At 38.3% G+C, this 22200-nt stretch overlaps 2 protein-coding genes across 3 annotated transcripts; both read right to left on the bottom strand.

Moving 5' to 3' along the window:
- Window positions 1-599: 599 nt before the first annotated feature.
- Window positions 600-5325, bottom strand: LOC106922245 (F-box only protein 6-like). 2 transcript variants are annotated; one of them, XM_088007196.1, is made up of 7 exons: window positions 5218-5317; window positions 4932-5079; window positions 2581-2833; window positions 2377-2491; window positions 2190-2285; window positions 1963-2098; window positions 600-1885 (listed from the first exon to the last, which is right to left on the bottom strand). In XM_088007196.1, exons 2-7 carry the CDS (start codon window positions 5010-5012, stop codon window positions 1739-1741), a joined length of 828 nt encoding a protein of 275 aa, XP_087863322.1. In that variant the 5' UTR covers window positions 5013-5079; window positions 5218-5317; the 3' UTR covers window positions 600-1738. The 2 variants fall into 2 exon arrangements, with proteins under 2 accessions (XP_087863322.1, XP_087863321.1); XM_088007195.1 differs by having other exon boundaries at window positions 4932-5325.
- A 1481-nt stretch (window positions 5326-6806) lies between these two features.
- Window positions 6807-15968, bottom strand: dnajc11a (DnaJ (Hsp40) homolog, subfamily C, member 11a). The gene is made up of 16 exons (XM_014994497.2): window positions 15843-15968; window positions 14561-14690; window positions 14353-14426; window positions 13623-13724; window positions 13413-13538; window positions 13206-13328; window positions 13019-13092; window positions 12750-12939; window positions 11033-11118; window positions 8933-9049; window positions 8482-8637; window positions 8295-8364; window positions 8005-8062; window positions 7616-7758; window positions 7374-7503; window positions 6807-7257 (listed from the first exon to the last, which is right to left on the bottom strand). Exons 1-16 carry the CDS (start codon window positions 15912-15914, stop codon window positions 7232-7234), a joined length of 1677 nt encoding a protein of 558 aa, XP_014849983.2. The 5' UTR covers window positions 15915-15968; the 3' UTR covers window positions 6807-7231.
- Between the last annotated feature and the right edge of the window lie 6232 nt (window positions 15969-22200).

The raw sequence follows: 22200 nt of genomic DNA, 5'->3' as shown, positions 1-22200 counted from the left end.
GTGGGGGGTTGGTTGACCTTGGATGACCTCTGGAAACATTTCTTTATATCTTTAAAATGATAGCGGCACAAACGAACATTTTTGCTGCACAAACCAGCACAAACGTTTGACACCAATTTTGTCTGATTTGAAGAAGGTGCGCGGGAGTACATGTTGTTAACTGTTAATGGCAACCATTAAAGTGTGGATGCTAACGTCAGCAGTGTGATTATTGAGTCAACAGTTTAAAGCTTTGTACTTATGCATTTGCAAAAGGAAATTATATATCTGAAAATAAATGAAAATATATTGTGTGTAAAAAAAAAAAAAGTCACGTAAGCCACATATGCAACCTCAATCAAAAATGGTGACACTGGAGAGGCAAAACAATGTTTCTGATTGCATAAATAATGCATTACCAGTTACTTCTCTCACTTCAGAGCGACACATTTGTTTATCTGCTACTAGTTTAGAATAATCCAGTCCAAGCTTGAAATGTCTATACTTGTAGTTTTTAAAGTAGAACAAATTAAAGATACAGATGACACGGAAAAAATACAACCGTTTAGAAACTTTAGAATCAGTATGTTATGGAAAAGTACAATAACCACAAGGATGGGTCAATGTACCAAAAGCATTTATTGAATCAGAAGCTTTTGTCAACACTCTGCTTGCTCATATTTGTCATACAGTGTTGCCACGAAAAATGTAATCATGAACACTTTACACACAGGTTTAAAAATGAACTTTTAACATTGTAGATATCTTACCCTACTCTGGTCCACTTTTTTACAAGGATGTGGTAGAAATATTCATCACATCAGAAATATGTTAACAATAGATATATCAAATTACAGCAGAATTTTTAACAAAATTATTTTTTTAAAGGGATAGGCTGCATAAAATGAGGCTGTTTTTTGTTTTTTTGCAAACCAAGAATATGCATTTACATAAAGTGCAAAGTTTGAGGTTATTCTTAATTCATAACACCGCATACATAGGAGGCATCTTAACATGAATACACATTCAGCTAACATGTAAGTGGCAGCAAATGGTAGCTTTTCAGACAAAACAGTTGGTTAAAAAATAAATGTGCAAATTAGAAGAGGAATAAAGGTAGTGGTGTTGTCCTCCAGAACAGGTAAGATACATACATTTAAACAATCATGAAGCAATTCCAACTACTTAAATTGCATTGTCTTAGTAAGTGAGGCAAGACTGCTTAATTGACTAATGAACGTTTGATTAAGTAAGTTGACATAGTTCAGCAGTAGTTAAGCATGTTAACTTGACCTTTGACCTTCTAAACACCTACAACCTGTCGATTTCTGCATGTTGCGTTTACATCAAGCATTGAGAAAGTATTTTAAATGTGTATATGAATAGTTTTGTGTGTTTTCCAGCCTTTGGAAAACGCACAGTGTGCCCAGTTCTAGAGTAACCTACAAACAAGTAAAAGAAAACCTTGGCTGCTTTTACATCCAAATTATAAAAAATTAACTCACTATGCGCATAACAAAGCGTCTTTGTACAATTTAAACATATTTTGAGGTATGTGTAGGGAAGATTTAACAGAATAATTAAACATTTGACATCTGGAAATAATATAAGAATAAAAACCTTCTTGACTTACATGTTTTTGTCAGTACATTGTAGAATGAGGCAAAATAGCTTAGAAGGCCACAATGATAATATTTTTTCTAACTCAAGTACTCAAAGATGTTCAGAGTTGTCTTCCTAGCACAGTTGCATAAATAAGCTAGCTGTCCAATGCTGGACAAATTTCAACGCAGCTCTCCGTTACACGAATGCCATACCATCCTGCCCAGAACTGTGTGTCTTTGCCACCATGGGTGAAACGGACATATCTCACTCCTGGTCCGTAGTCCTTGAACACATACTCCATCTGAAAGAAGAAATAACATCAGTAACGTGAGTTTATTTTTCTCTGCAGTTGCATTGATCTTTGTAACATGTACATACTTGATGCCACTGCTGGTCATTCCACTGAGGAAAGGAAAGGAGCTCAGGACTAAATTCCTGGAGAATGTCTTGCTCGTGATCTAGTAGCTGCACAGAAATCTGATAGATGCTTCCACAATCCCAGCGGGGTGCATACCTGACAATGGACAACTATGAATTGAAGTTTTCCTTTTTTTTGAGAACTTTTTGAGAAAAAAATATAAATAATTTGTGTGCATTTTTCTCACCAGTCAGATATCCGGATAGGCGGCTGGAACTCATCCATAAATGATGGGTTGTAACCTTCCTTCATCAGATCAATCACCTGCTCTTTTCTGCACCAACTGCAGACAACAGATTTAATTCACTTAATCAGTAATTACAACTTCAATTGTATAAACACATGAAACATTTCTAGTGTTAGTGAATTCTCACCTATAGGAGGTCACAAAGTTTTTCTTTACTGCTGGATTTGAATGTTCCACCATAGGTTCCTCTATTTTCCACTGATTCCCACCGTTATCCAATATTCTCCAACCCTGAAATTCATCTAAGAAAACAAAAGATGAGTATTTGGATTTTCTGAAACATAGCAAGAAAATAATGCTACTGTGTAATGTTAAGTAAAGGTAATTTCACCTTCTGCTCTTGGATTCTTTATGAGATTTCTCCTCTTCTTGGACAAGAAGTAAAACAACCTCCAGTTGTTGCTGGCTACTCTGGAAGGATCACGGAGGTGATATCCCTCTCTCCTACATCTTTCTCTCCAGAAAGACTCGCTGTCAGCCACATCTTTCCACTGGCGGCACACTAATCGACACACACACACCACGTATTGGGGGGGCAAATTTAGGAAGATTTCCTCCAGTATGTCCAAAGGAAGAGGGATGACCTGATAAGAACAAAATATTTTTTTTAAAAATAGTTTTCTACATTTCAAACAGACATTAGATTAAGAATGTATAAGTTTTTAGTATTGCAGACTCAAAAAGTGTTTTTTGGTGTATTGGGGCAGTAACAACTTAATCCTGGAGGTATAACCGATACAGCGTGTATAAAAAAAATCTACATAACCCCGTCAAAATGCTAAGTGTTTATAAACATCACAATTAAAGGAAAAAAATGTGACGAAGACAAATCATTTCAGACCTAAACACAACATTTGTGATGTACTATTCAACTGCAAAACAAAATCTGTGTGGGAAAAATTTTAGAAGTAAAAAAGCTGCAATTATCTGACAGCATAAATGTACACAGCCTTAAGGAGATTCTTCATTGAACCATTTTTTGATTCAATCTCAGGATTCAGTCTTCTTGACCTACTATTCCTGATAGTTCATCTGTCTGTAAAAGTCAATTGTCGTAGTAAGATTTTCTTGATTTACTTTTTCTTTCCTTATATCTCACATAAATTTTCTGTTTCAAAATACTAACGATAAATACTAAAATAAAACTTGTGAACGCAGGTTCACAACCAGGACAGACAGGTTCTGCCAGAGCTTCATTCTCCAGGCCATGTGATGGTTACGGTAAATCTGATAACAAAAATAGTGCAAGACTTGAGCTAAGTGGTAAGACATTTGTTCCCACTACACTTCATTATTCTCAAACTTTTTTTCCTGCTTTCAGCAGTCATTGAAATGTTACCACCATCAAGGTACAACAAAATTATATTTTTGAAACCATTAAATTTTACAGCTTACTATTTGTAGATTTTAAAATTCCTTTTATTGAGAAGCCAGGGAAAAGCCAGTTTTTTCAGCTGTATATAGCACAGAGTAGCACAGTAAAGCTTTTGCAATAAACAGATTTCCTTTGAACCTACTGAAATTGGTGTTTGTTGTGTAGGATTTTAAAGTATTTCAAAGTTAAAATAATACATAAATGTAACATTATCTCTTAATAGTCAATATTCTGTATCATTTTAGCTTCAGTGGGAATAATTCCTATTTTCTACTTGTATGTATTTTTTCGTTGTTTTTAATCGTTTATTTGTAGAGCGAAGCATAGTAAATACTTTATGTAATACAAACACAAATATACAAAGTCTTAGAAGACACCACACAGTCAACAACTGAGAAAACAATAAACATTACATTTTGCCAAGTGCCATTGTTACACATCAACATGTCGGTCAATGTTTCATTTATCATGGCTCAAAAGCAACTCTAGACAGGTTTGTTTTAAGTCTAGGTTTAAAGGAACTCAGTGTTCCGGGTGTTTTACAATTTTCTGGAAGTTTGTTCCATATTTGTGGTGCATAGCAGCTGAATGCTGCTTCTGCATGTTTTGTTCTGGTTCTGAGGATGCAGAGCGTGCCTGAACCAGAAGACCTGAGAGGTCTGGAAGGTTGATGCAACAACAGCAGATCTTTATTGTATTTTGGTGCTGAGCCATTCAGTGATTTATAAACTAATAATAGTATTTAAAAGTCTATTCTCTGAGCTACAGGGAGCCAGTGGAAGGACTTTAGAACCGGGGTGATGCGGTCTGACTTCCTGGTTGTAGTGATAACGCCAGCAGTGGCGTTCTGGATCAGCTGCAGCTTGAGGACTGATTTTTCAAGCAGACCTGTGAGGTCACTGCTGCAGAATCAATGCGACTAAAGATAAACGCATAGATGAGTTTCTCTAGATCTTTCTGAGACATTAGACCTTTAATCCTGGAAATATTCTTCAGGGGTACCTGTATTTATTTGGCTCTGAAGCTTTAGGTCAGAGTCCATCACTACACCCAGATTTCGGGTCTGATCTCTAGTTTCTAGTTTAAATATAATAACTGAAGCTCCTTCCCGTCCACAATGACACATGCACACACATACCACTGATGGGAAAGTCCCTTTAATACCTCGGCCCAAAGTATAATCAAGTTTTAACATGAATTTTTTATGACTTCAATCCCAGAAATAAAAAGTCAGAATTTTTCATGCGATGAGTAATTTGAGTGTGGCGAGTGGCTGCGTGTGTTTCAGTTTCTCTAACAAAACTTACAGGTTCACCAGAACTCCGTATCGGCGAAGGAGAATTGACGCTGTATGAAGTTCCCATTATGGGTCTAGTCTTCCTCTTCATGTTTAGGATAAACCCAAGTCTGGTGTGTTTTACAGAGCTGACTTCTGACTAAATCAGCAGCAGACACCTTCAAAAGAGAAAGTGTCACTCGATAACAAACACGGAAGTGCCGTTAAACCTGAGATAAAAGCTAACAGCCCTCCAAACTAAAAATAATAATAATATAGTCCTGGCCTTATTTTTTTATTCGTTTCGATTCCTTTACCCAAATATCATCCACGTTATCTTTGCAACGTCCGATTTAATTTCGGGAAGGGTATCACTATGCTGTGTGCATATTTAGATACGCGACGAATGCTTTTTAGGTCCTTTCTTAAACGGAAATACCGTCTTAAACGGCTCCTTAGAGAAAGGTTCCGGGCAAGCAAGGTTCCTAGCTACTAATCCATGAGTCAGAGTTAAAAAGTTCATATTTTGGTTAGGGTTGCCACCTTTCAGAAATCAAAATAAGGGACGCCCACCACGGCGTGTCACCCTACTTTCATGGGGTGGGATGGCCGCTGCCGCGATAGACAATATTTATGGCAGTGTTTTTTGTTTTTAAAAAGCGATCCAGAGGGGGATGCTGTGATGGCGCAGGCGCAAAGCACAAGTTTGGTCCATCGCAGGGTTGCAAAGCTTGACCAATATTTTTTGTAAAATATTATCTTATATTTTTGGTATGACTTGGTATGACAGCGCTTCCAAAGTTGTTGCTTAGTCATAGTTATCTGCTCATGAAGTGTAACAACCCCTTTGGAAAAATTATGTTTTTTGAGACTGGCGTATGTCTGGTTTAGGCTCGTGGTATCAGTGTTTGTCTGAGGCCATAATAAAGTGTTTGGCATCTTCTTAAACAAGACCCTCTTGACTTTTCATTAAGGCATGTTTTGAGTCTCTCTGACCAACACAGAGGTCACTGGAGCTTGATAAGTCAAAAAATAATACACATTTTTCCATACTTTTTGCCTAAACTAAATGCATTTCTTTTATCCCATTGGTATCTAAGACATGAGTTAACTGAAATACTCAATAGACTAAGGATTCAGAAAATGTCTAATAAACTGGACAAGACAGCATACAACCATGCAGTAACATTGGTGGACTGGAGAATCCCCTGGAATATTGAGAAGGATAAAAAAAAATGTTTTATCCCAACTTCTACAAATTTGCTGATGCTTTTCTGGTTACATCCATAATCTTTGAAAGAGTGTTTTCTATACCAGACGTAAACATCTCAAAACAGAGAAACTGTCTGAAGCTGAGAACAATAAAAGTTTTGTTTATATTTAGGGAAAAATAAAAAATTTTGTCCCTGGTGACATTTTGGTAACAAAATAACACAAGTCCATTTACATCACAACCTTTTCCCATATTTGCTTCAAGGTTTTCCTTTTTATCTACAGCCACTGCTTCATAAAAATAGATTAAGACAATATTCAGAATTTATGTATTCGCATCACAAAAATCATTCATTCAATTTAAAGCTTCACACATGAGGTCATCATCACTCGATGTTGCAGTAGAGCATATGAAGGATCGTGGCCCGTCAGCTCAAAGCCTCAGTGGATCATGAAACTTCATCTCTCCATCACTATCGATTACGAAAACCAAACTGCACCAAACACCCACCCACCAACCCGCCTCTACTGTCTTAAACTCCCATGGTGCATTGCACCGTTTTGGGCAATTGATGTTGCATTCTTAAGCTCTCATGCTGTTGACTTACAAAATCCAACTCAAATCACCCTTTGTAATTGCAGTCTTTTCTCATAGAAAAATATGGAATAACAACAAAGAAAAATACAATGTAAATTTGAGCAAAATGAGAGAAAATGATTTTAATAATATGGCAAATAAACAGAGATTCTTTCATGTCTTCGATCCAGTAGGCACTGCAGTTTTTGTTCAAGTACACAGAACTCTGTCAAAATTTGCAAGCCATCCCCAAAACCAAACTGATCCCAAACGAGGGCAGAACTCAGGTTTATGATGAGAGCAGCTGATTTTTGACACATTTAGCAGGCCAAAACCCCGTCCATTGAATACTGGTTCTGATAAATCCAGTCTGTCATCTTATTCCACTCTCAATATTTAAATGAACATCAGGGCAAACGGGTAAATTCATGATCTCTGAGTAACAAAGACTGATTTCCAAGTCGCATCTAAAACATAGGTCTCTTCATCTTCTGTCCAACAGTCTATAGACAAGTCTTTTGTTTTGGTCAGAACAAGCACTTCTATGTGTCTGAATCAATCCTGTGAGCTGGAATGAGAAGAAGGAGAGAGAAATTACAATTGGCACTCACAATTTCTTCAATACAATTTCCTTCAACAACAAAACACAGATACTTTTGTGTTGTGCTACCCAGGAAAACTTACATTGCTTTGGTATCCTGAGTGGTTCTGTGTCTCCTGACAGGACTTGATGCATGACTCCACGGAACTGATACAGCACCTTCAGGCTCTTCTCCTCCCCCACACAGGGGTCATAGAAGCCAGGGAGTCCTGACTGAACAGACAACTCAAAGTAATGCACCATCAGCTGCACCAGAAAATACTAAAACATTGTAGTTGTTGAACCTGCTTTGCTTTAGGTTCCCACATTGAAACACAGTTCTTACCTTTGAGGCCTCAGTGAGAATGAGTTTGGAGTCTTTCACCAGACACTGAAGTGGCACGGTCACATCGATGACCTTTGCCCTCTCGTGCTTTCTGCTATTGTCCGTCACAAATTTGCCGTACCAAGCGTTGAGGATGATGAGGCCTAAATAAAGAAGGAGCAGCGACAACATTACAGTGTGCTGCTGTATGATGCTGTCAGGGAACAGTTTCCAAACTGAATTAATTTATAATATTCTGACATGAAGAGTGCCGCAGCAGCAAGAATGTTTATTTTTTTGGGCCTGACTCCAGTCTTCAAAAACAAAAACAAAAAAAAAACTCTTTCGGGAAATAAAGTGTAACTGAAAATTCAAGACTCAAATCACTGCTCAAATATGAATGTTCTTACCCATTCGAGATTCCTCTGCTTCAATGATCCTTCGGACAGACTCCTGCATGAGCAAAACCTTCAGAGGTGGAAAAAAACGAAAGCCAGAAGTCAGGCATCAAGATATGCAGCCAATAAATTCCATTGCTTTTTTGCATGTTATCCAATTCGATCTCATCCGCTCATCTTACTTGTTGATGGGCAAAATAATTCTCAGCAGTCAGACACATTTATTAACATCTCTAATCTCAAACCCCACCATGGATGCTGGACACGAACCACAACTACATATAAATCTGTCAAATACTCACAGCTGCCTCTGCTTCCTGTTTCTTCTTTGCTATATTAGAGGCTGAACTCTCCCTCTGCTTCTCCAACTCTCTGAATAAAACAAAATGAAGAAATAAAATGAGGCCATAAAATCTGGCCATAGCAATAAAGGAGAGCATCCTCTCCAATAAGAAGACTGCTCGGATGACAAACAGGAATGGTACTTACTGTTCCTTTTGGGCACGCACATAGGGCCGAATGACGAGCTGCTGGATGGCGAGGTAGAAAACCAGAGGTCCAACCGTGGCGTAGAAGACTGCACTTGGCAGGAGTTGGTCAGTGAGGTGAATAGGGAAGAAATACGTCTGGCTGGCTCTGTTCAGCCTGAAGTTGGAGAAATTATTTTATCGTTTAGATTGAGGACATCGAAACATAGACAGCAAATTAAAATCTATGTGTAATTCCACACATCCTTTGGAAAACAAAACTTAGACAAAATCGATCACAGCAACTCCCAGCGCAGGCAGAAACAGGAAATATCTACATGCTTTCACTGACTGACAGTTTTGACTTTACGCTTTCAGGTGCCATGGTAACAGCACAGTGGAATAGAAGAAACCAACATTTGGAAACACAACAGGTGGGAATGAAAGAAAGTGGAGCAGGGTTTTGCACTCACTTGATCTTGAGGGAGACGCCCTGCGGGACTCCCACGCTGACGGTGGCCCCCACCACACTGTGCCGACTGATCTTCCTCTCAGCGCCGTACTCCACCACCGTACCAAAGAAACCCGATCTGCCACATTACAACAGAGTTACCAACTCACCACATGTGGGCTGCTCTGATTTAGATTGCAAGTTATTGGGTAAAACATTTGAAACGATGTGATGATTACAACTTGTCACCCATATTATGCAAAAAGCTACTGGCACTTCATTCTCCAAACAAAAGCTCTTGCTCTGGTTTACTGCTGCATCTCAGTAAACCAGAAAATCAGTGAAAAGTTCATTTAGTCCAAGTAATTTCATTCAAAAGGTGAAACCGATACAGATTCAACATATACAAAATTATATATTTGAAAAAATTATGGCAAAGTACATCAGTACTAAATAAGGTATCTTTTCATAGAGGGGTGTATGAAATATATTAGTAAATTAAGTGGAAGGAAAAAATGTGGCACAAAAGTGCAAAAACAACAAGAATAACTTGAGAGGATTGAACATTACATAAATTAAAATAAACTGGCATTTCTTTAATCAATTCTCTTATTCTGATTTTATGAGAGACTGATCTGCGGGTTTTCATAACCATTGAAATTAATAGAAATAAATGATTAAAATATCTTACTAGGTGTAATAAACTGAATTTCACACAATACTCCAATTAATCAGATGAACCCACATGTCATATTTATAACGAGACAGTTTAACCTGAAAATCTGTCTGAGAATCAATAACATATTTTGCCTTCAGGGTAAAGGATTATAGTTAAGGTCATTCAGGGTTTTTTCCCACATCAAATTGCACAAATATAACTCAAAGTTTGCATAAGCAACAAACAATTCATGAATACCGGGTAGATATTGTAACTTTTTGAGTGGGGCAAGAATGGTGAGTTTATCCTTCACCCAAACGTCAATACAATGTGTTAAGAACCAAAACAGAAAACTAAATGATGAAGATGGTTTTTAAATCTACCAGAAAAACAGTAGTTGATGCTTAGCTGTTAAGAGCAGGCCTTTCTCAGGTTGTTTCAAATCATAAGTCTGCAAAATATTCATAATATATTTTCACACTCTGCCTTGACATATAAATTATAATATTACAGGTAAATATGTGCATCAACAGGAATCTAATAATCCCAGTAGACCAGCGGTCTGCAGCCATATAACCCAAAGGAGGAATTTTCACACTTTGTCCAGCTAAAACTCATCAAGGACTGCAAATGTTATATGACCTTCTGAGAAAATCCGTTTTATTTTAATAAATATCTACAATTGGAAAAGTGCAATTTTATTTATTTATTTTTTTTTAAAAAGATACCATATATTTTTGTTTGAGTTTTTAAATTTTGGGGGTTTAAAATAAAGAGAACCTTTGCAAAAACAGAATGGATACAATTTATTTTTACTGGTACTGTTGGTGTCATTCTGTTGTGTAAGTTCAATGCAATTATGAAAAATTGAAAAAAACAGCACAAAACTGCATTTATATGTATTTAGAAAACACTAATTTGATATTTATCATTTTAAACCAAAATTATTAAGAGCCATTATGGAAAGTCTAAAGAGCCATTTGCAGCTCCGGAGCCAGAGGTTGAAGACCCCAGAAATAGACTTAACAGAAGAAAGAGTTTCATTAAGCGCCACCTGGTGGTGTCCTGCCTGGTGAGTGCTGAAAGGAAACTGTTCTTTTTTTTTTTTATTTGGGGGAGAAATTTTTTGATGTTGTTGTATATTACCGTATTTCTGGCGTAAAGTTTAGTCCCAAACAACAGCAACAAAAAGTGGATTTAGTTCAACTTGGATGGCATTTTACTTTTTAAAAGTTCATCTCTGTCTGTGAGAGGGTTAGATTTTCTGTTACTTGAACACTGACATCTTTTGCAGTCGCAAAATTCTGCTGCAGAGAGAGTACAAGAAAACTACCCAGATCATCTATAAAACAAAAACGACTTATCTGCTGGGACTTCTTCATGAGGTTCTGAAAGTAATTTTCTCACCTTTCACGTGAATTTACAACTGTATTACGTCACATATGGTGAGCTCTGACAACATACTTTACTGAGCCTTTAATCTTCGTCTGCTCTTCATCCTGAAACTTGTACTGGTAGCTCATCATCATAAAGGTGTGAGGAATGCCAAGCTGCAGAGACACAAAAAACAAATGTTTGAATTTTGGCACAACTTTAACAGGAGATTGTAGATTCTGGAGGAAATACAAAGCTTTTATAATCACCGAATAACCTGAAGAAATCAACTAAAAACAAACTGAAACTTTTTGGGAGATATTCTCCAGAATAAGCAGGTTGCATAAGTGTGCCACTCTCGTATAACAGGGGAAGTAGTTGTGTTCAGAATGAACCACCACATTAAAATTCATGTTCAATAGGAGTCAGAGCACACCTGCCATGATTTAAAGTATCTCCGACTAACGCCAAATAAAGTTCAGCTGCTCCAGTAGGCTTTAATTAACATTTTCTCAAGTCGATTATTCCAGCAAAACCACCGGTTCGCAGAGAATTTCCAAAGCATCGGAGAGATCTCATTGTCATTAGTCAGGGGAGGGGTTTCCAAGGCGATGAACATTTCACAAAACACAGTGAAGAAAGAGAGAGAATATTATAAAAAGGTAACATAGGCAAGCGTTGGATGGGCTCCAAAATTAATGAAAAGACGAGGAGAAAACTGGCAGCCAAGAGACCTGCAACGAAATGCAAGAAGCTGCAGGAATTTCTGGCAGGTACTTGCTGTACAGCACAAGTTATATTCTTCTTATGTAGTGGCTAATGGATAAGGTGGCAAGATGGAAACCTTTTCTAACAAAGAGAATGATCCAGGCCCAGCCAAATTTAGCAGAGTCACATTTCACGTCTCCCAAAAGCTTGTGAAACAAAGTCTGATGTTTTTGGTTCCAAAATGTTTGTTTGGTGCAAAGGCAACAATCACCACAAAGAACGCAACAATCACCACAAAGAACACAACAAAGCATGGTGGTGGCAGCATCATCCTGCTTTGAAGACTATCTTTATTTTACGACAGAGCATCAGTCAAGCCTAATTAATGCATATCTACAAGAGCACTCCACTATCTGCTCTACTGCAAAGGCTGTGAGATGAAACTATCATGATCTGTATGCACAGAATGCTGGTAGGACAACAACAACAACCCCAGTGAGAAGGTGGCGCCAAACATGCAGCAGATGAGGACAAAAAAGTGGTCAGACCAGGAGGAGGAGACTAAAACCAACAACAAAACTTATTTTACAGAAACAATCTACGAGAAGATTTGCTGCTTTCCCAGTGTGGACGATTTATCTGCCTTAATATTCTGCTTAGAAATCAGTTTCTTTCTTTTCAGTTATTTTCTTCTTCTCTTATAAGAGGAGAGCTTCAGGCTCCCGAGTAGAGAGCTTCAGGCTGTCGACTGAGGATCTGTAGGGGGATCTGAAGAGGGCTGGGCACAGGAGATGCCTCACAGTCTGACAGACTGGATGAAGAAAGGGCAAATATTACAAAGTCAAGATGTGCTATGCTGATAGAGTGCTATACAACAGCATCAAAACTGCGTCAACAAAGTTTAGTTTCAGGGTGTGTGCAAAACTTATGCAGCCACGCTACTTTAGAGTTTTCAGTTTGTTTTTCTAATAAAGTTGTAAAAAGTCACTTTAAAAGTTGAGAAAGGCTCAGGAATGGTTTATTTCCCAAAATCCAAACTGTTGCACTTCAACACACATGCATACACTCTTATAGGTAAATGAAATTGCGTGTTAATAACCTGGACTGCGACGGTAAAATGGCTGCTCTTTGTGTCCCTCACTACGCTGGTGTTCATGGAGGACTGGATTCCCCAGCGCCACTGCAGATAGCCCATAGTGTTCTTGTCGAGGTGGCGAGCCAGCACCGTTGTCACCCCAGGACGAACGCCCCGCGAAGAAAACTGGAGCCCACACTGAGCCGTTGCAAAGCTGAGACAAAGCAAAACAAAAGGTCGTTGGAGCTGCGGTGACTCGACTTCGAACAGGATTTTTGCTTTGCTAAACATACCATCGAGGCGTTAAGTTCCGAAATATCTTCATTCCAAAGAGAGGTCCGTGAGTGTCTCCGGCCCCCAACTCTACCTGCGTAAACACAGACAACGAAAATCACTCCGGATCTTCAAATGTTTCCTACAAGACAGGTAGAAAACTGTTTTGTGACAAACATAACCAGAAACAGAAAGAATGAAGCATACCTCGCCCCACCCTTTAGTTGAGGTGACTCTTCTCAAAGCCAAGTTAATGGTGCCACCTCCATTCCCGTTGTGTGTAGACAGGGAGCCGGACAAAATGGCCGTGTCTTTTGTAGTGAGAGGAGCCTGCGGAGGAACGTTGAGAGCAAAACCAGGATCAAAAGCCTTCCTGACAGCCAAAGACAGACAACAAATAGGCCAGTCATGTACCTCTATAGATTGCGATATATGCATCCTGTTGATTTCTATGTGTGGCACGCCTCCCACCATATCCTCGTAGTCCTCTTCATACCGGTCAAAGAGGTCTGTGGCATCAATGCCCACACTTATCGACCCCTGTGAAGTGATTATAGATTAGTGTTGCACACAAAGGAACCTACAACAGTTAAAGTGAGGCTTTTAATCATGGGGTAAACACACCTTTGGATTGGTCCGTTGCTGAAGCCGTCTCTCCTCTCGCTCCCTCTGAAGGCGTTCATACTCCTCCCGAATCTCAGCAGGACTTCTTTTCCTCTCCACCACCTGGAGGAAGAGGACAGGAGCTGAATTCAAAGCGAGTGCAAGAAATAACTAAGTGCTAATTAACTTGAAGAAAAAGTGATGCAATTTAAAGCTTCTATTGTAATAAAACCATCTTCATATTTCTTATTAATAAATATATATGTCAAAATTTACCAGAGCTGCAAAAGAGAGCTCATACTGAAACCTTGTTCATAATTACAGTCATGGTTTTACTGAACGGTAGCTATCCTTCTTCACAATACAATCCAACTTCTGCAGGCAATTTACTTAAAGTGAAAATAAGTTTTGTAATGTCCTTTAACGTCTATTATTACTGAAGGTGAGCTGTTTATATCTAAAAACCTTAATTAAATTTTAGGTGCAAGCTCTCCAAGTAGAAACCTACAATCTTTAAAAAAACGAAATGATTTTCTTTTGGCATTTGGACAAGTTTATATGTGGCAAACAATGTACAAGTGGCATTTAAAATGAAATTTAATATGCAGTATTTTTAAAAAATTTATAAAGATATTGTCATAGTGTTTTCGGCAGACTTCTCTTGCCTGCAGTCTGACTATTATTTCTAGATACTTTTTTTTTTTTTGCCCTTTTGGAGAGTTGTTGCCACTACAACATCTACAATACTTACCTCCCATCCGTCCACATCGAGCCCTCGCTTGCCATAGATGTCGTAGATAGCTCGTGCCTGTGGTTCACTAAGCACTAGAACAAGATAAATCAACAACTCGTGAGCATTTCTGAATTATATAAAGTGTATGTAAATCAAAACAGCCAAATGTAGGTTAAGCTAGTTTAGGCTAAGCAGAAGAGAAAATACTACTGCAAGATTGACCTACCTTCATAAGCTTCGTGTACAAGGTTAAAAAGAGCCTCAGCCTGTCGCTTTAGCTCAGGATCGCGGTGTTTGTCAGGATGATAGAGCATGCACAGGCGCCGGTAAGCTGCTTTCAGCTCCTCCTGGGTGGCCTAAAGCGGACCACAGAGTGTAAGAGCATAATGAGACTTTTGATCTAAGTATCATCTTAGTGATGCCAATAAGTAGCAACTTTGCAACCTCAAGCTTTCAGTTGAGTTTTTCCCAAATAGTATGACCTGGCTGGTTTGAAATCACATGTATGTAATTAGAAACATATTACTAATGTATAATTCAATATTTTGATACCAATTTTGTGTATTTATTTAACTTTTCAATGATAGTTTGCTTTTAAAAATAAGAGTTTTGGTATAATGATGATCAAAACTGTTGTCAAATTAGCAGTAATACATTAGCTTTCTATGTTAGATAATATTTATCAACATACTTTATTTTTGTTTTTGCAAAATTATTGCTTCATAAGACAAATATAATTTGCTCTGTATGCCGTAGTACATTTAGATTCTTAGTAATGCAACAGGTTATACTATAGAAGAAATGTCAGGACACATTTCATAATAATTTATTTGAAAAAATAAAGATCTGATCTTAAGTAGGGAGTCTACAGACAGTCACCGGGTCATGCTGTCCTGCCAGAAAATAAACACACGAGGTGAGTAATTACAGTGTTATTTCTTTTTATTATTATAGTGTTATTATTATTTTATTATTATTAGAATCACATCTCTAAGCACAAAAAACACAGTGACCATATGTCAAACCTTAATCTGGTTTTGTCAAAAATAGTATTCCCTTGAAGCTGACCAAATAAAGGAGCATGAACGAACACTTTCTGACATCACAGATAAACTATCACATCCACTCTGTAAGCTCATGAACTGCATGCTGGAGCTTAACAGTTGGAGTTGTAGCACTAGCCAGTTAGCACATCCATGATAACTGAAACTATCTAGTCAATTAGCCCCCAGATTATCATAGTAAGAGGAAACTCTCCTACCGTACTCCCACAAAACACGATTCACGCTGACCAAGCTTTAACTCAATAATCCACAAAGAGTCTTGTTCGACTTCTAACTCAAGTGTCAGTCCACACTAATCAATGTCGTGGGTCACAGGCTAGCTTACCTTGTCACATACATCTCATTCAACGAGCAACTGTTGGCTATCAGCTTCAGAGAAACTAAAGAGTACCCAATGCATGCATCAGTACAAAACATTATTTGCGTCATGAGTGTGCCCCGTACTTCTCTGCGAACGTTTAAAAGGGAATAGTAATCATCATTGGAAATCTCATCGTCGTCCAAGGCAGACGCCATGTTTACGCCCGGTCATTTCTACTTCGTGCCGTTCCCCTCGCAGAAAAGGTTCTCTTGCGCTCTCTGTCGCCCTCAAGTGGCAGGAGCACCGAAAGAAATTAAAAAGGGAAAGGAAATTCACACATGCAAGTCAAACAACTTTTTCACGTCAGTTCGCAATCAGGCGCGCTTGTACAGAAAACAGGACAATTCTCTACTGTTGTACCAGATGTTTTTAAAGCGATAAATAAAGCAGAAAATATTGGGGGGGGGGGGGTCCAATGACGTCAGAGTTCAATAAATTAATTTTATATTTTGTGACACTTAAAACAGGTCTCAGTCCAACCAATTCCGTGATATTGAGTGCATACACGTATTTGTTTTTACTTTTTTCCTTTCTTGTTAAAATCTCTGCAGTGACTTATGCAAGCAGCAAGGGAGCTGTTCTTTCAGCACCACCACCTAAAACTGAACTGCATACATCACCTTTTAATACAGAGCTTGGGCTATACACAGACATATATATATATATATATATATATATATATATATATATATATATATATATATATATATATATATATATATATATATATATATATATATATATATATATATATATATATATATATTCTGTGAAACTGTATTCAACTTCTTTCTCATGTTGGCCTTGCATTTTTTTAAAGGTCTTGTTTCGCTACATTTCACAAAGTTTCTGTCCCTCCCATATTGAGGACTCTTACTGTCTTCCGCAGCCAGTGGACTCCATAACCAAACGTCAGAACTCCACCAAATGTTTCCACCACTCCATGGTTGTCCACAACAACTCCATCATCCTCAAGTCACCATCTGCTTGCCCAGTCTCCAACACTCCCTGTTCATGAACACACAATATTTTACAAACCATCTGTTCGACTCCAACTGGACTCTCCTCCAGAATCCAAGCCTTCAGCAGATTCTCCATTCAGATCCATCTCTCTTGTCAAAAGCATCCGTCTTTATGTTCTGCGCCTCTTAACTCCTACACTTTCCTCAAGATGGTGCCGAAATCAGAGGGCCAAATTTCTCTTCATTGTCCATTTTCTTCAGTTTTACCTTTTCATTCTGTGTCCTGCTTGTCATTCTGCTATTCTCACCAGCTTCATCCTGCCTCTTCAAGAGGTCTTTATTTTTTGTTCAAGGGTGAATAAGCACATTATGGACCTAAATATGTTCTCCTCTGGGACACATCCAGTATTTTTTTCTGAATTGCATAATGACTGGGAATTCCCATTTTGTTTCTTCTTGCATATAATTGAACAGATTAAAGTGGCACTTTTTAGTTACCTGTCAAATGTACTCAAGGATGAAGCAGACTTTTGGATGTCAAGAAATCCTTTCCAGTGACATCCACAGTTATGACACCATTTAACTCATATTTGGAATAAACCTATCAGAAGCTGAAAAAGCTCTAGCATCATTATGTGAGATTTCATAAATCCTTAAATGGCACAGTAGTATGTTAACTTTTGAATTACACAAAAGTGATAAAACTTCTATAAAGCAAACTCTACATTTACTTTAGTAGCCTGTATAAAATAGAAGTAGGAAACATATAGTCTAATTTAATGTCAGACCGATAGAAATATTGAGTTTCGATTGTAATTGTTTTATATTGCCTGCAGTTTGTTCACATGTTTAAGAAACGTGAATATTTTTGAAGGGGTTCTACTCTGTTACTTCATGACACAAGCAAGTTTGGTGTCACTTTGGATTGACAACCCACAACCTCAAAATAAAACATTCAAACTAGTTTTGACTCAATAGGATATTCAAAAAGGGATATACTTTTATTCATTTTTCTTTTACCCACAGTTTTATTAAAAGGAGCTTAATTCAGAAATGCCTTCAAAATACAATCAATAAAGGAAAAAAATAAAATAAAATAAAAAAATCCCAGCTGGAGGTGCCAAGGTGAGGAGAGATGTTGTTTTTCATCTCGGAGCCCCTCCGTCACTCACCGCCTTGCAGCCAATAGTAAGTTCGCCTTGGTCGGACCGACTCGCCGCGTGCCGCTCCGGTCCCTCCTCGTGCTGTCCTCGCCGTGCACGCGCGTGGTACCCACGGTCGTGAGGAAGGAGGAGGATGTTGCGCGTGAAGGGGAAATGGCTGCCGAAAACAAGCCGGAAGGTAAGAAGAAATATAATGGGATTAAATTTAACAGTGTGACCGCGGTGTGGTGTGGGGGTATTTTTTACGGAGCGGCCGCAACTCCGTGCGGGGATGTCACGAGCGTGAGGACGAGTGGGGAGAAAATTTTTCGGCGGAGAACGGCGCCGCTGTTTTCCTCCGAACACACAGAGGCAGCTGAAACGTGGAGACATCACTAGCCAGCTAATATTAGCTCTCATTGGAGCCAGCCGTTGTATTCCCAGCATAGCCCACATTATTAAAAAAAAGAAAGAAAGAAAAGAAAAAAAACACGCCACGGGGACAAATTGTCAGCGTGGTTAAAAGTACCGCGTGTACGGTTTATTGTGCTCCGGATTCTTGTCAAAACGACGTGCAGTGCAAGTTGTTCCCAACAAGGCTAAGTTAATGACAACATGTCATCGGGATCGACCAACTTCTTCTCTTATTTCAGAGCTCCGTTCTGTTAGTTTAACCTTTTTTCTGACCGCTTGTTTTGGCTGCCCTGAAATAATAATTAAGACACGCCTGTTTTAAAATATGTAAGTTGGAGAGGGTCGCTCAGTTCCCCCTTGAAGCGCGAGCGTTTTTTCTTTGGCATTCAGCGAACTGTGATCTATTTTTAAATAATGTTTTTCCAATACTTTTTTTTTTTGCCCTACATTCATTCTGAAACAAGAGTATGAAACCATTGTGTTGCCTTGAGATGCCCTGTCGCGCTTGAAATGCCATCACACCAGAAGATGAAGAGGGAGGATGGAGAGTAGGATTTCCAGCAGCCTGCCCATTACATTACTTTACACATAGGACAGAATGATGACTTTCCTCCCCCTTCTCAGCTGATTTCACACGCTTCGCTCACTGAGAACCAGATGCACCAGGCTTAATTATTTCCTTTTTAGTGGAATATTTTATTACAACTCATATGCATGCGAGATCTGTGCCCATTCAGAAAGGCCCATGGATTTTTTGGGTGAGTAATTAAATTACGCGTGCATGAAAATAAAGGGAACGATAGCCTAAAACGCAGCTTTTCGTTCGTACTTGTGCTTTAGTTTGGTTGAGTTATCTAATTGCTCTTGTTAACGCAACAAATTTCAATATATTAAAATGCGTTCTCGAATTTACGTGACAATATTGGCGTGTTGAATAGCTGTTTATGCTTTTTTGGCATGCAAGTATCTGTCATTATTAACTTTTTGTTTGTGAGTCCATTAATGTTCCTGAAACACCATGTTCTTTTTGGATACGATAAAACTCTATTTTTATGTTTATTTATGTTAATAGCCTCAGGATACAGCAAAAAGAGTTTCTAGACTTTAAAACTAGCTGCATAATTTAAGATGTTGCACGTCAGGTCCAGCTGTTTCCTATCAGTTCTTAATGTTTTATTGTGTTTGACTATTTTAAAAAACAGCTATGTCAGACTTAGTGTCAGCAACTTCGAAGATAAATTATTTTCATGCATAATTACCAGTGTTTTAAATTGTTTTTTGTTCTTGTAAAAGATAGAGATGAAACACTGTGGTTTTAGTTGGTTTGGATGTCAGTGTGCCAACCACCAAAAGGAGTCCCACCAGGGGGTGCTATTGAGCTAAGGAGCCCCTCATATCTTTGGACTCTGTCTGGGGCTTGGACAAAAAAAAAAAAGAAGACATCTGTTTTGTGATAGTAATGACTTGACTATGTTGTAGAGTCTTAAATCTTTTCCTAACATTAAATGAACTAAACACGCAGGCTATATCTGAGAGTCGTAGTGTAGCCTCTCCAACGCAAGGAGCTTTTCACTGAAAACCGAGGCTTGAAAGTCCCATTGCTGAGCCGGTCAAGTTATTTTCAGTGCTCCTGAGAGGCCGGTCAGTGGAAAAAGGAGGAGGAGGGTGGAGAGCATAGGGAAAGAGGGAGATTACTTCACACCTTTATGTAAATGCCATGTCGTCTCATGCAGACTTGATCTTCACAGCTTTTATATAGAGCTGTCAGAAGTCTTTGCTCCCACTTTTTCTTCGTTTTGTGGTCTTCGTTAATGCAGAACACGAGTTTTACTGCAGTTTTTGTGTAACAAGGACCTGTGCATTTTTTTCAGCTATGAAATCAGGACTCCCCCCCACTTCAACCTTTTGTCCTTGTGGCTTGTGGGCAGTGCTGATGGCTCACACTTGTTTGGCAGGTCTCATGAAAGGTCCATAACAAGTGAGGGGCCATGACCTGAACTTACTCTGTGGTGTAATGTTTACATCCTGGTGTATTTCTCTCAAGTCTCAATGCCCTCGGGGGTATTTTTACTCCCCTTCACACACCTAAAAATCTCAGTGTGTGCGTTACTTTAAGCACAAGGCTAGGAGGGCACCGAAAGGACAGGCTTGATATGCCTCACAATGACACTGCTCTACAGAAAACTACAGCCTGCAGTCTTAAAAAATCTGCAGGGTCACAGCCTTATACAAATATGTCAGTACAAGAGTCATATGTGAAGCAAGGGGATTTGTAACGGCAAGCCTCGAGATTTTATTTAATGGCTAAAGCTGAATCTTCACACAGTCTGATTTTTAAAAAAATTTTTAGACCAAAATTTGTAACCTCATATTCATTCAAAATAAGAAAAATGCAAATACGGGGATGGAGGAATTGAAAATCAGTCAACAAAGGTGTGCAATTTAAAACAGACCCTATTTTCTTATTTTTAAGCGGTGCAGTTTAATGCACTCCTTGATGTTATCAGAATGCAACGTGAAGCGCCAGCAAAAACATCAAGCGAGCACACAGTGAGCCCTCAACTTCCAAAAAATGCTTGTGCAGCAATGATACAAACATTTCCATCCTGTTTTGTAAAAAGAGGCATGCATTTTTGAACCTTGTGTTGTAGGACAGACTGTTTCTTCCCTTGGCCTTGTGTTGAATCAGTGAATCAGGTGCTGGGTTTTCTGCTCTGCCTTTTAATTGGATCAGTGAGGTATGGATGGATGTTAGTCGGGCAGTGTCTGTGGTTGCTGAGACGTATCGCTCCTGATTCCTGCACGTAGCAGACCTTTACGTACTGCTTTGCACGGTCTCAACTGATTGATTGTATTGAATCATTCAGTTTACCACTTAAACAATAAGAAATGTTACTGCCTGTATCAAAGAGGGTCACAGCTACACTGACCCTTACTGCTTATTTATTTCCTTGTAGGATATAAAACATTTCTGAGGGCAACAAAAACGTGATTTGTGTGTTTAATACAGTTCTCTGGAAATTGTTTGCCTCCATGATAAAGAAGTGTTAAAAACCTTGCTATAATGTTTTATTTTATTGCATTAGTGTAAAAATCCAACCTTTAATTTGAGTGAATTGATGTACTGGAGGTAAGAATTACATTTTGAGAAATTATTGTTTTTTAAAAATATGTGATACTGCAATTTATTGAGAATAGCACCGCACATAATCTGATGTAACCTTTCAAGAAATGAGAATTTACAATCAATTATTATTAACGTCCTTATATATTTTCATGAGTCCTTTCCTTACGATTTAAGTCTTAGGTTTGTCTCAGGTAAACTATTTCTGATTTAATTTTAGTATTATCCTTTTCAAAATGACCAAAAATAACCCATTTTCAGCTGCGATATAATATGACCTGGCTTTTGATAAAGTTCACAATATTATGCCTTAAAAACCGTTACCATGGTGTTGAGAAATGAAAAAGGCCCACAGCATCACAGATTGTCTACCATACTTGTGGGAAACAATGAGGAGTTTTCCCTCATATTGTTTTTCTGTTTTAACCACCTGCAGCATCTTTTGAGGATACATTTAATTACAACCTTGTCTGACGGATGCAGATGGTTTCAGTGAAAGTCCCAGTAGATTGTAGGAATCTTGAATGTTTACATTTGTGATTACTTTTTCCTCACATTCCTTTCAACCAACTGATTGGCATATAGAAAGAGTATTATGGTTTTTTGGGGACTTGGTGACCGTATGATGTCACTCAATGCTGCAGTTCTTCTTACAGTGACATCTGGAGATTTAAACAAAATTACCTTCCACAGCTATTCTTATTAATTATCAATTCAAAATCTCTAGAAACTCAGATTAACATTTAAATTAGTAAAAGATACATTATGAAAAAAAATGCTACCGTTACATTTATTGTAT

Source organism: Poecilia mexicana, unplaced genomic scaffold (assembly GCF_051168715.1).
Source record: "Poecilia mexicana isolate PSO_F unplaced genomic scaffold, ASM5116871v1 scaffold_7, whole genome shotgun sequence".
In the NCBI taxonomy this organism is placed as follows: Eukaryota; Metazoa; Chordata; class Actinopteri; order Cyprinodontiformes; family Poeciliidae; genus Poecilia; species Poecilia mexicana.
The sequence above is the reverse complement of the archived record's forward strand: the minus strand, read 5'-3'. Positions and strand labels throughout refer to the sequence as shown.